Source organism: Anopheles gambiae, chromosome 3, assembly GCF_943734735.2.
Source record: "Anopheles gambiae chromosome 3, idAnoGambNW_F1_1, whole genome shotgun sequence".
NCBI lineage: Eukaryota > Metazoa > Arthropoda > Insecta > Diptera > Culicidae > Anopheles > Anopheles gambiae.
In genome coordinates, this window is record NC_064602.1 from 460,119 (window position 1) to 474,843 (window position 14,725).

Consider the following 14,725-nt stretch of genomic DNA (forward strand, 5'->3'; position numbering starts at 1 on the left):
ACACCGACCGACAGAACCGTAGGACATTTTCCCATCCTTCTCTTTCTTTGTATATTCACTTATCGTGACAGTTTTGAAATGCCTTCCCGGAGCCTACATGATCCTCATACGCCCGGAGAATACTCACAGCTTGGGATCCAGGTCACCAGCGTACGGCTTTACTTTAATTACGAGAAATTGTTATTCATACGACATTCACCGGGAAGCTTCAACGAAACGACCCAAACTGAGCAACTTCTGAGCTACAAAGGAACTCCCCCTGGAAGGGTTCTTTCTTCCCGCTGGTTAACCCAAAAGCCTTCGTCATCAGAGAAAAGCCCTCAGCCTGCATAGTAGACAAAGTAGTGGGGTCCATCGAAGGTCTCTACTAGCCAGCTGTTACAAAGCAACCTTCCGTTCCTCCTGTGCAACTGTGTACTAGAATCAAATAAAACCATTCTCCCAAGAGCAATGTGTGTACGGGAGCGAGGATGCAATGCAGTAGATATAACCCTTTTGTCCAAGTTTCTGCGATAATAACGCTCGCACGCTACAACAGCAAAAAGGCACAGCTCGATGAGCTCCAACCGCCATTGGCTCGACCGTATTATTGCCGGATAGCACCAACCAATGAATGAACGAACGCTTTCCCAGTCTGTGTGTGTATGTGTGTCTCAAGAGTGGCATTTGTAATAAACATTGCCACGGGTGAGCGGGTCTTCCGAGAAAGTTAGAAGCAAATATCCTCCCTCGCCGATCCGATGCATATGAGCAGCTTTTCTTGCATTTGCTTGCAGAGTCGGTTGCCGGTGTGATGTATTTTGAAGATGATCTCGGCAAATTACCATCGGGTAATTCAAGATCCCCACTGGTGCGGTTCGACCCGGTACACGGTAGGATACATGCATCCGAAAGATAGGTCGTGCAGTTAATTGGAGTTCATCTGCAGAAATAAATACTACGGCAGAGTAGAGTTTCTGGAGGAACTGTGGGGAACAATTTGAACCATACTGTCACTTATGGTGACGACGCGATCGTTCGAGGATCGACAAGGAGCGTCCGTATTTTAGCTAGCGGCCGCTAGAGGTCTCGGACTGGACGATAAACGTTCGGACTGAACGAAAGGGATCGACCGAGCGTTTGACGGATAGCCGGTGACCGCATGGACTGCGAAATAGGGCTTTCTTTTTGATCCCGGACCTGCGTGGAAGCGGACGAATTTTTAGTTTTTTCTTCACTCTCTCGGCTACTAAAATTTTGTGCTGTTAAAGGCAAAATAAAATAATCCTGAATTACTTAAAAAAGCCGTTTTTTTGGTAAATTATTTATCTGCAGGCCGGGCGTTGTGCTAACGCGCAACATTCTAAAAATTCAGCCAAAATTCTATTTAAAAAATCAGTCTTATAATTCTTCTAAATTCCTCTCACACGAGCTGTGCAAATTCGGCTCGTTCTCTACTTGCTCTATTATACCACGCGGTAAGCGCTGAGAACAAAGGACTGTTCGGTAAGGTACACGCACATACAAATACACAGCCAACGCATCCGAATCGTGTAGTGCAAAAATGCAAGAGGAAAGTGCAGTGATCGCGGACTTTACGTGTGCGGTGTGCGATAAGGCGGATTCGGTAGATTCGTTATTGCAGTGCGATTTTTGCGATAAATGGTACCATTACGAGTGTGCGCACGTGGATAAAACGGTAGAGACGAGGGCATGGTGGTGTGCGGAGTGCGAAGTGAAGACCAAACTAGCGAGCGGCAAGAAAGACGACGAGATAGCGCGCTTGAAGAGAGAGATGGAGGCTCTTAAAGCCACGACGGAGAAAGCGTTAGCTTTGATACGGGAGAAGGATGCGGAAGTAGCTCGGCTCAGTAAGAGCAGCGAGCGAACCTCGTTTTCGCCCGGGGAATCGCTTCCTTGCTCAACGGCTAAACGGATTTCGGTCAACGAAGAAGGTGACCTGAGCCAAAGCCAAATAGCAGCCCGTCAAGCAGTGCGCTATGAACTCCCTTCATTCAATGGGAATCCCGAGGAATGGCCGATATTTCTGTCTACCTTTCGAAGATCGTCTCGTACGTTTGGGTTTACCGAAGACGAAAATATCCTTCGATTGCAAGGAGCGTTACGGGGAAAAGCACTACGAACGGTGCAAGGCCGTCTCCGGCACGCTGACAATCTGGAGGAAATATTGAGCGCGCTTGAAAAATCATACGGGCGACCGGATGTGTTAGTGAATACGTTGCTCGAACAAATTCGCGAATCACCGCCGATTAAGTCTGAGCGGCTCGATAGTTTTATCGAATACGGCGATTTAGTTGCTGAAATATGTTCAACTATAAAGGCAAGCGGAACTTCTGACAGATTGTACGATGCAGCGCTGCTTCAAGAGCTGGTGGACCGTATGCCGGCATATCTGCGCTGGAGCTGGGGCATGCATAGTCAGGAGCTGAAAAGTGTGACGATGAGCGAGTTCGGCGCTTGGATTCAGAAGGCGACCGATGGAGCAATGGCGGTAACTCCTCCGCAGCTGAAGAAGAAGACGACAACGCGACAAGTGCATGCGCAACACGTGGAGACGCATCAGCCCCAGCCCAATAGGCATCGAGAGTGCGCGTTGTGTAACAGTGATACGTGCGGTACGATCGCGGAGTGTCGGGTGTTTAACCGGTTAAGCGTTGCTGATAGGTGGGACAAGGTGCGCACCTTTAAGTTGTGTAAACGATGTTTGGGCAAGCACTACGGCCCGTGCTCGAAGCGTGACGACTGTGGTGTCCAAGGATGCGTCGCTAAGCATCACCGGAAGTTGCATCGTGTCACCAGCGAGGAACGCGTGGAGATAAATCATCATGGAACGCGCTCCGATGGTACATTGCTGCGTTACGTGCCGGTAAAGCTGCACGGTGAGAGTGGTCCAATTTACACGCATGCGCTGTTAGACGAGGGGTCGACGGTGACGTTGATGGAGCAGGAGCTCGCCAGGCAACTTGGGGTTAGCGGCGTTCTTGACCCGTTGTGTTTGCAGTACAGTGCGGGAGAGCGACGCGATGAACGTGATTCGGAAAGGGTAGCGGTGCAAGTCTCCAGTGCTGAAGAAAATGCATCCGCATTTTCGATGGCCGACGTGCGTACAGTCAGCCGGTTATCGCTCCCTATCCAATCGGTCGATGTGAACGAGTTGAAGCGGAAATATAAGCATTTGGAGGCGATTCCAGCTGCCTCGTATGAGGCTGTTTCTCCTCGTTTACTAATCGGTATCGACCATTACAGATTGACCAGACCTTTGAAAACTATAGAAGGACAGCCAGGACAACCTACAGCTACGAAGACGCGTTTGGGATGGCTCATTTTTGGCAAATGCACGGATAACGCTAACGACACATCCATTGTGCAGCCGGAGTCTAGCTACCACGTATGCGATTGCCAAGGAGAGACCTCACGGGCAGATCGTATGATGGCAGCGTACTTCGAAGTGGAAGGTTATGGTCCTGCGAAGGAGCCTTTGTTGTCGAAGGAGGATCAACGTGCGATGTCGATTCTGCAAAACAACACAAAACACGTCGACGGGCGGTACACCACGGGCTTACTCTGGCGGAGCGACAACGTTTTCATGCCGGAAAACCGTCAAATGGCTCTATCTAGGATGGAGTGTCTGGAGCGTAAGATGAGCCGAGATACGAGCCTTGCGGAGAAAATTAACGCGATACTAGAGGACTACTTGAAAAAGGGCTATGCCAGACCGATAAGAGAGGATGAGCTGAAAACCTTCTACCCTAGGAAATGGTATCTTCCAGTGTTTCCAGTGACAAATCCTAACAAGCCTAATAAAGTTAGGTTAGTATGGGATGCGGCAGCTGAAGTTAGAGGTATCTCGCTGAACAAGAAGCTGCTGACTGGCCCTGACCTGTTGACGCCGCTGCAAGCCGTGCTATTCCGTTTCCGTGAATATCGAGTCGCGGTGGCAGCTGACATCCGGGAAATGTACCACCAGGTACGCATTTGCGATGATGACGTCCACAGTCAACGGTTCCTATGGAGATGGGGAAACACAAATGCAGAGCCGCAGGAGTTTGTCATGCTGAGGATGACCTTCGGTGCAGCATGTTCTCCAAGTACGGCGCAATTCGTAAAGAACGAGAATGCAGAGAAATATCGTTCCCTGTACCCGCGTGCAGTTCGCTGTATCCATGAAGAACATTACGTGGATGACATGCTTACAAGTGTGGAAACGGAACCAGAAGCGATTGAGCTGGCGTATCAGGTGAGCTTAATACACAATAATGCTGGATTTTCTCTCCACAATTGGCTCTCAAATAGCATCAAAGTCGCGACAGCGGTAAAAGGCACTGAGTCAACCCTCAAGGAAATTGATTTCGAACCGTGTCTAAAGCCAGAGAAGGTGCTGGGAATGTGGTGGGACACCACAACAGATAGTTTCGGCTTTAAACTATCCCGTGTAAGACACCTGGAGCTGGCACGCAAGGACAAACCACCGTCCAAGAGGCAGATGCTGCGGACTTTGATGTCGATCTACGACCCGTTAGGTTTGATCGCAGGCGTGCTTTTTTATTTGAAAGTACTTCTTCAGGAAGTCTGGCGCCTACACCTTGGCTGGGACGACGAAGTTCCGGAAGAGATCCAGCATAAATGGGACGCCTGGATGGAACGACTGCCAGAATTGGAAAGTTTCATCATACCACGTTGCTACCGACAGCTGGCGTCGCTCACCGAATCATCTCTACACGTGTTCGTTGATGCGGGTGCAGATGGTTACGCAGCGGTCGCGTACTTCCGTTTTGAGTGCCATGGACGTATCGAGGTGTCGTTAGTTGGATCCAAAGCTAGAGTGGCGCCTCTAAAGTATCTTTCCGTGCCCCGCTTAGAGCTGCAGGCTGCTGTGATGGGTTGCAGAATAGCCTCGTCTATAACTAGTGCTCATCGAGAAACTATTAGTGGAAGCTACTTCTGGACAGACTCGACTGATGTTATAGACTGGATAAACGCAGACCACCGTAAGTACTCGATTTTCGTCGCACATAGGGTTGCTGAGGTGCTGGACACGACGAACGTCGACGATTGGCGATGGCTTCCAACTAAACTTAATGTGGCGGACGAAGCGACCAAATGGACCAACCTGCAGCATCATCTCGCCTCCGAACGATGGTTTAGTGGGCCCGAGTTCCTGCAACTACCCGAAGCAGAATGGAACATACCTCGTCGAGTACCATCGGAAACGTCCGAGGAGGTGCGGAAAAAGGATAGGCTGAAGCTGGTCGGCATCCACATAGCGCGTCCGATTTTCATCGACTACGAGAGATTTTCCCGATGGACGCGGCTGGTCAGGACGATGGCTTACGTGTGTCGGTATGTAAACATTATTACCAAAACTAAATCTCCATCGACAGGTCCGCTTAACCGCGACGAAATCCAGCGGGCTGAAACGGTAATTCTGCGAGACGTTCAGAGGAACGCTTTTACCGATGAATATGCCATACTCTGGAAGGCGAGGGAAAACTCAACAACACCGTCGTGGAAAAGTCCGATTCCCAGAAGTAGTTTGTTGTTCAAACGAAGCCCCTATATGGACGAGGACGGCTTGCTGAGATTGAGCGGAAGGATCGATCGTTGCCGTTACGTCGACCCCGGGAGGAAGCGACCTATTCTGCTACCGAGACGACATCGTGTTTCCGAGTTAATCGTTGACGATGTCCACCGTCGTTATAAGCACGGCAGCCAAGAAACTGTAGTGAACGAAGTGAGACAACGCTTTGATATACCGGCTCTCCGATCTGTGTGTAGACACGTACGCCTGCAATGCCGAACATGCACATTGTTGTACGCAAAGCCAGCGTCCCCGGAAATGTGCGAATTACCTGCTGCTCGTCTTGCTGCATTCTCCAGGCCCTTTTCATATACGGGCATTGATTATTTCGGTCCGATGGTAATCGTGAACGGCCGAAAGACGGAAAAACGGTGGGGTGTTTTGTTCACGTGCTTGACGGTTCGAGCCGTCCACATCGAGCTTGTGCAATCCCTGTCTACGAGTGACTGCTTGATGGCAGTTCGGAGCTTCATGGCACGCCGCGGAACACCAATCGAAATAGTCTCCGATCGTGGAACGAATTTCGTGGGCGCCGATCGTGAATTAAAGGAAGCTGCGGAACGTGTTGATTCGGCGATTTTAAATGAATTCGGATCGCCCGATCCGGTGTGGAAGTTTAACCCCCCCGCAGCCCCACACTTTGGAGGATCATGGGAAAGGATGATCCAATCGGTCAAGAGAATGCTGTCGCGCACCCTCACGGAGAGGCATCCTACGGAAGCGGTCCTGTCGGCAGCATTGATCGAAGTCGAGAACATGCTCAATTCTCGGCCACTTACACACGTTCCAGTCGACGGTGAGGATGAGGAACCGTTAACTCCCAACCATTTTTTGTTAGGTTCTTCCGCAGGAATGAAGCCCTTGGTGAAGCCTGATGATTCGCCAGCAGGCTTGAAACAAAACTGGAGAGCTGTACAGGCTAAAATGAACGAGCTCTGGAAGAAGTGGATCAAAACCTACCTCCCCACCCTGGTTAGAAGGACGAAATGGTTCGAGTCGTGCAAGCCTATCGAGACCGGAGATGTTGTCTTAATCGTGGACGAAAACAGCCCGCGAAACTGTTGGCCGAGAGGAAGGGTGGAACGCGTAGTCCCATCCAAAGACGGAGTCATTCGTCGGGTCGTCATCAAAACAGCGAAAGGAACGATGCTGGAGAGGCCAGTGGTGAAGCTGGTATCGCTGAACGTCGCGCCGAGGGTTATCGTTTGACGACGTCGAAACGCCTGGTGGACTGTCACTTATGGTGACGACGCGATCGTTCGAGGATCGACAAGGAGCGTCCGTATTTTAGCTAGCGGCCGCTAGAGGTCTCGGACTGGACGATAAACGTTCGGACTGAACGAAAGGGATCGACCGAGCGTTTGACGGATAGCCGGTGACCGCATGGACTGCGAAATAGGGCTTTCTTTTTGATCCCGGACCTGCGTGGAAGCGGACGAATTTTTAGTTTTTTCTTCACTCTCTCGGCTACTAAAATTTTGTGCTGTTAAAGGCAAAATAAAATAATCCTGAATTACTTAAAAAAGCCGTTTTTTTGGTAAATTATTTATCTGCAGGCCGGGCGTTGTGCTAACGCGCAACACATACCAAGGTATCTTATTTTGTAAATTAATTTCATACCAAGAAAAATCATTGGATAACAATTTTGTATTCAATTGCAGAGCTGGGGACACACTATGGTGCAGTAGTTGATGTATTTTGTATCTCAGCTTATCGCTGCTCTCCTAAGATCATCAAGACAGATCGTGCTCTTAAGCCGTACCCGAAACAATGGGGCCTTCCGGCGGCGGGGTCTTCCAGCGACATTCCTGGTGTTTCTCTCCTTTCCGGTTTTCATCACAAATCTCAGATTTAAATTCAAAAGTTCACACTCACTAGTTGATGGGTACAGGAGGAACCTTACGCGAACAAAGAATGTTTCTTCACATCCGGCCGAGATTGCAGTGCGACCAGCACGTCGAAACGATGGCTGCTTGTTCTGCCTTCCAAAGTTCGCCCAAAGTTTTGTTCGCTAACCACTAGTACCGGGCTACATTTGATGGAAGCTCCCACTGCACTCGCCTTTCTGCCGGATGCACTTTTTAACATTTGAGGGGAACTGCCTTTTTCATTCTTCATTCTTTTCGCCTTCATTTGGATTCTGTTGAACTTTTGAAAGTTTAGCTAACGGAGTAAGTTCATCAAATTGGTCCAGGAGACGAATGGTACGGTGGCACTTGTACTGTGGCCCTGCCAACAATTTCTATGCACTGCACGTACATTCCGCACAATTGGAAGATTGTTTTTTTCTGCAAGTTTTTCAGATGACTTACTACTGGGGTGACCGTGTTTTTTGCACCACCGGGAACTACTGCAGTGAAAACGGTCAACAATCAACGACGTGTTGGGGGAGAATCTTACAAACTCTCACTACAATGTTTCAATGTTTGACTAGCAGTGTTTTTCGTGTAGTTTGCCCATTTGCACGACTTTTTTCAAAAGCATATTTTCGGTCTCTCTCGTTTCATGCCCTTCAGTTGAATGGGGTGCAACGACCATTCATAGATCAAGCGGTCAGACAAACAAACAGCTGCTTAACGCTAGACGTTTTCTGCTCCATACAATTCTCTCAGTGCATTAGCGCAATCCGTTGCTATAGTTGTTAATTTGCATGCAATTAAACACTACAGGCCATCATACGGTGTACATGGCGTACTGAGAAGCAGCCTCCTAGTATCCGAACAATCCTAACATTCTTCCACTCCCCGCAGTAATTACCGATTTGTCGAACAGAACCAATTAGCAAAGTTATTCAACGGTAACTGGGTCACCGACATCGTGTTTTCTTTCGAGCACTCCCTCTCTTTCCTCCAAACACACACACACACACACACACACACACACACACTCCATATCAACCCATCTCATCATTGGCGGCCCAAGGGACACATTGTCAAGGGCCGTGCTTCTTTAGCCCATTCGCACGATCTCCTGCATCAGGCGTGTAATCGTCCGCCTTCCTGCAAGGCGAAAACAGACGCACTCGTATGCAAAAATGTGCAAAAGAGACCTCCCGGTGGGATTTGAGATACGACCCGGGAAACCTTTTCCGCACACCCGGTTTACTTTCTTGCAGCATTATTTGCATACTATGGAATTGGAAATCACTCTCGGTGCTAAATACGGATCCGGGTTTGGCTTCATTTCCTGCTCACTCATCGGTGAGTGTGGAAATCTAAAAATAGCTCCACTCTTAATATGGTTCACTTGAGCTGTTCATGCAGTGTCTGGAGAAATGTGCTATCAATTCGAAAATGTGTGATCAATGCACCATCAGAATAAACCATGTGGGAGATTCGGTATGTAAAAATGAATATGATGAAAGCCTTCCTGTGATGGAATTGTAAGTATCCCCCGGGAAAAAGCCTCAGAAATGTACATTCAACGAGTGAATAGACAATTAAATGACTATTGAATTCCTCATTGCACAATTATTGGAAGGAATATCCCAAATTCATTTTTTTATTGGAAGCATTCTTTTAAATATTACCACATGATTATATATTATTCGTTTTGCTTAAAGAATTTGTCACTGTCTTTTGTTATGTTCAATCATCAACCACATAAATGAGCCGCAGCTCGTTCAACGTATTTCAAACCTTAGTTCCAAATGATTCCCATGGGGTGCAACATTTCACAAACGGTTTCTTCTGCCTCGCTCCACATTCCATCGGTAATTGTCCTGACCTAGACAGCAGCGTACACGTGCACACAACATGCAGATTGGCACATGAATCTGAATCGATTCGAACAAATTGATGTGTGATATGGGTTGCATTCCGTACGAATGCCCCGAAACCTCATCAATGCTGATTGAAATGCAAGCCCTTTTAGTTCTGTTTTTTTTTTTTCACCTCGACCATGAAGTCTGAATACTCCTTCCATAGGAATGTGTCGCTGTCTGACATCAGAGAAAATGACACCTCTCCAGATGGTGGGATGCAATGCACCGGTAGATGATAATGCATTGTGCTAAACATTTTCACAGACCGAACGGTTTTCCCCTTTTTATGCTTAAATTGCATCCAGTTTGCTTTCTTTATCATACTTTCAACCGGTACGGGTTCCATTCGGTTGAGTCGAATTGCTGAAACGAGATAAGATAAGTACAATGCAAATGGATGAACGGCTGCAATCGATTGTCTCTTTTGGAGCGACTACCTTTTGCACCATCCTTCAGATAGAGAGATATCGAGGAGCATTCTTTCTGGGTTGAATAATGTTTCAAATTGTTGTGTCCTGTGTGTAGTTTACACAAAGCGAACATAATAAACAGCTGATAAGAAGAATCGTTGTGCTGGTGTTGCGGCCGAGGGGCTCCGCCGGGCGAAGGTTCCGGCTCCTACGGCTACAACGGGGAATTCTCCAAGCCTTTCAGCTAGTGCTCCTCGCTACCTCGGGAGTCTATGCAACAGAAAGGGGGATCGTTCCTTGAGATTCGGATTATTTCGGATGTTCTGAAATGAAGCTCTTAACACTTTGGCTTATCGTTCGAATCTGATTTGGCTCCAGCTTGAGCCGCCTTTATATACCAAAATTTTCACAATTTTTCTGCACGATACTAACCCAAAATTCTACGCCTTTCCTCCCACTCCCATTCCCGTTTGTCCCCAACTCCCATCGCGCTCCCGGTTTCCATTGTCACTCCCGGCGACATCTGTTTGCACTGGCGATTCCAGAAATTCCGCATCGATCAATCCATCGAGCAATCCTTTGTGTAGACGGTACCGGTGCTGCGCGTGCTGGTAGCGACGTTCATCGTGGGGGGTACGGCTGGCGTTTCGTGGAAATTCACCGATCTTGTGTCTTTTCACTTTTTATTTTTTATTCTGCATGCACTTCGCACGCAACATTCTCCCCCACGTAATTCACAGGCGGGGATTACGCTTCTTGCTTAGTTGGTCGAAGTGCTTGGTGGGTTATTTTCCAATAACTGTTTTGCCCAATGACATGGGGCGATCTTTGTTTTCTTACGAGGAGGCTTCGTTTCATTGTTGTCGTTGTTAGGCTGAAGCGGTCTTATTCGATTTGTGCCCTGGTGTTGCTGAGATGTTGTGTGGAGAAGCAAATGTTCTTTTTGCTCTACATTTAATACGGCAACTCGGACAGCTGGCCGTTTTAATATGTTTTCTCCCACTTTTACTTCCACTGATCGTACTTGTCCATCCGGGGCCATATTCGCTTTCACAATTCTTCCTTTGATCCACTTTCCTGGAGGTGCGTTGTCATCGAACAGCACGACTATGTCTCCCACCTTTATGGGTTCTACGTGGTTAGTCCACTTATTTCGGCGTATTAGTGTTGGAAGATATTGTTTTTTCCAACGGTCCCAGAATATCTTTGAGTAATGTTGTGTGAGTTTGTACTGTTGCCTGTTTGCTGCCGAGGTTTCGTTCACTACTGGTGGTATATGGCTGCCATTTCGTCCAATAAGAAAATGAAATGGTGTGAGTATTTCGTCTTCTTCATTTTCCAGCGGTATGTGTGTTAAGGGCCGGGAATTAAGCATTGCCTCGATTTCAATTAAAGTGGCACGAAGTGTCTCTGGAGTCGGGTGTCGGTGACTCCATTCGGAAAACATGTGCCGCAATCCTTTTTTGATGTTTTGTATTTGCCGCTCCCATACTCCACCAAAATGGGGGGCGGAAGGGGGATTGAAGTGCCATTTTATTTCGTACTTGAGCGCCGATTCATGTCCCATGCGCTTGTCGATTTCTGTTACTAATTCTCTTAATTCGCGCTCCGCACCAACAAAGTTTTTTCCGTTATCGCTATACATGTTGCATATTTTTCCTCGGCGATTTTGGAAATTCTTCAGGCATACCATAAAAGCTGTCTAGCTTCTCGGCTAGTTCTATATGAACTGCTCTGGTATTCATGCACGAGAAGATAGCACCCCATCGTTTTTCCAACGACCTTTTTACTTGTACTTCGATAGGTCCAAAATAGTCGACCCCTGTATTATAAAACGGTGGTGTGTATGGGTGAGCTCTGAATTCTGGGAGAGGTGCCATAAAGGGGGCTACTGGTGCAGCGGTTTTAAGAATGCACTTTTGGCAACATTTCTTTATGTTCTTTAGCACTGCTCGTAAATTCACTATCCAATATTCTTGTCGAATTGCGCCGATAACTACGTTGTCGGCCTGATGCAAATAACGTTCATGGAAATTTCTCACTAACAATTTTACCAATCTTGGTTTCTGTGGCAGTATGATTGGCGTGCGTGTACTTTGGGGAAGCGTGCTGATGTTTTCCAATCTTCCACGGGAACGCATGATGCCATCGGAGTCTAAAAATGGTGATAGCTTGTTTAAAGGGCTTTGCTTTGGTACTGGTTGCCCTTTGGTGAGAGTCGCCATTTCTTCGGGAAATCCTTCCCATTGAGCACTGCGATACATTCCATTTCGGACTAATTGGACGTCATTAGGCTGAATGGAACGTGTAAATGCTGAACGATTTCTAATAAAATCGGCAAACTTTTTCAGAATTGTTAGATGTTTTAACAATCTAGGCCACGAAGAATAATTCTCGACTGGTATAGCTGTTTCTGCGTGTTGGTGTACAGCTACTACGCGGCATTCTTCATTCGTTTCTACGATCTCTTTGTGTGGCCAATCTGATTCGTTGTTTCTTAAGAACGAAGGTCCATTTACCCAAATCCAATCATTTGGATATGGTTTTGTTGCAATGTCTGCTGGATTTTCTCGAGATGGAACCCATCTCCATTGGTCGGCACGAGATGATTCTAAAATTTCGCCCACACGATGTGCAACAAATTGTGCGTATTTACGACGATTTTTGAGCCAACTCAATACTACTTCCGAATCACTCCAGTATGTTATGTGTTTTACGAATAGGCGAAGTTCTTTTCTTATACTTTCGGTTAGACGTACACCCAGAACCGCAGCCTGTAACTCCAGCCTAGGAATGGACAATGGATTAATTGGCGCCACGCGTGCCTTTCCGGCCACAAGATTAATAAAAACTGTTCCTTCCTTAGTTACAGTGCGGGCGTAAACGCAAGCAGCAAATGCGTTCTCAGAAGCGTCTACGAAAGTATGCAATTCTAGCGGATCATTCAAGGTTATTACCAATTGCCTCGGAATTCGTATGTTTTCGGCACTCTTTACTACGCGTAGACATTCTTCCCATTTCTCTTGTAATTCATCTGGAATGGTGGAGTCCCAATCCTTCGTTATAACATGAAGTTCTCTCATTAAAATTCTGCCAGCTATTGTTACGTGGCTTATTAAGCCCAGCGGATCGTAAACACTCATGACAAAACTAAGAACTTCTCTCATTGTTGGCCTGTCTTTTGTTACTTTGTTCATTTTGACTTGAAACCCAAAATAATCGATCGTTGGGTTCCAATGAACACCAAGTATCTTCTCGTAGTCTTGGCCCTTTTCTTCGATTTGTACTGAAGTTGTTTTTTGTTGTACACGATCTTGAGGAATTGTTTTCAGTAACTCCCCCCGGTTTGAGGTAAAATTTCTTATGTGAAAATCAGCAGCTTTGTGTACCTCAATTACTTGTCTCACTGTTTCAATTGCATCTTCCATTGTGAAAAAACTATCGAGATAATCGTCAACATAATGTTGCCGAACTATTGGGTCTACTGCCAGAGGGTGTGTTTCGGCGTGGGCAGCTGCGTTGGTATTCTTTACTACTTGTGCGCATGCAGGCGAACAAGTCGCGCCAAATGTCATGACTTGCATGACGTACACATCGGGACACCGGTTTTCACAATCTCGCCACAGAATACGCTGAGAGTCCTGATCTTCTTCCCGTATTCTTACTCGGTGGAACATCTCTTGGATGTCCCCTGTGACGCAGATGTTGCCTTCTCGAAAACGTAGCAAGACACCGAAAAGTGAAGCCATTTCGTCAGGGCCAGATAGTAATTGGGAGTTCAGCGAAATGTGATTTACTTCAGCAGCCGCGTCAAACACCAATCGTGGTTTCGGTATCGGTTTGTTTCGGTTGACTACAACGAAATGCGGTAGATAGAAAGTTTTTGGTGTTGCAATAGCAACCTGGCTTGGCGTCAACTTTCTCAGATAACCCTTCTGTATGTAATCTGCAAATGTGTTCTTTGCCCAGACTTGCAGCTCTCTATTCTTATTCAACTGCTTTTCCAAACTTACTAGGCGTTTCAGTGCGTTTGGATAGCTATTTGGGAAGTGTGCCACTTCTGGTTTCCACAACAGTCCCACTTGATAATATCCATCCTTTTTCTCTAGCGTCTTTTCTAGAATTTTATTCGCTTGCTCTATCTCTTTGGGCACAAGGGGTTTTGTCACTTTCACTCCAAAATCTTCCGTACTGAAGTATTGTTGGATCATTCTATTCATTATTTCCTCGTTTTTGTGTACCATGAAATGATCCGATCTTGTTGCCGGTTGTGTGTACTCATTTCCGAATATTATCCATCCGAGTTTTGTTTTGATGGCCATCGGTTCTTCTGGACGGCCCATTCTGCGGTCTAATGGCATGATAAGGTGGCTGTGACTTAAGCCTATGAGGATGGTAGGGTAAGCGTTTGTAAACGATTTTATTTTAATGCCTTTCAGGTGTGGGTAAAGAGCAAGCAATCTATTTGTGTCTATTGTTTGTTGTGGTAGTTGTAGATTTTTAACGGTTCGCACCTCTTTCAATAGGAATTCTTTTCCTTGATCATTTACAATCGTAAGTTGCACTCGACGACTGGTGTCTTGTTCTACCGTTAGATTTTGGGTCCACGTCATTGTTAATGGATCTTGCCGGCCTTGTAAACCTAACTTGTTTGCCAAATCTTCCTCCATGAGCGTTAGTGACGATCCAGCGTCCAAGAAAGCAAACGTTTTCATAGCCACTGACCCATTGCGTACGGTTATCGGAATGATCTGGTAGTAGACTTGTACGTCGTTGTAGTGATAATATATTGGCTGGGGCACTTCATGTAACAGAGGATGATGCCGCCGAATACATCCCTGCACACTACATACTTTGGACAATGGGCAGTTTCTTTGGACATGCTCGCTGGAGAGGAGACATGTGAAACACAGATGGTGTTGTGTTGTGAATGCTATTCGGTCACTAATGTTTTTCTGTAAAAAGTTTTCACAC

The 14,725-nt window shown here is 46.9% G+C and overlaps 1 protein-coding gene across 1 annotated transcript; it reads left to right on the forward strand.

Moving 5' to 3' along the window:
* The first annotated feature begins 1,543 nt into the window (after window positions 1–1,543).
* LOC133394006 (uncharacterized) lies at window positions 1,544–5,391 on the forward strand. The gene is made up of 2 exons (XM_061662141.1): window positions 1,544–5,340; window positions 5,382–5,391. Exons 1-2 carry the CDS (start codon window positions 1,544–1,546, stop codon window positions 5,389–5,391), a joined length of 3,807 nt encoding a protein of 1,268 aa, XP_061518125.1.
* Window positions 5,392–14,725: the final 9,334 nt, after the last annotated feature.

Coding starts and splice junctions, on each gene's coding strand:
- LOC133394006 (XM_061662141.1), top strand. CDS start 1,544: ATGCAAGAGGAAAGTGCAGTGATCGCGGACTTTACGTGTGCGGTGTGC.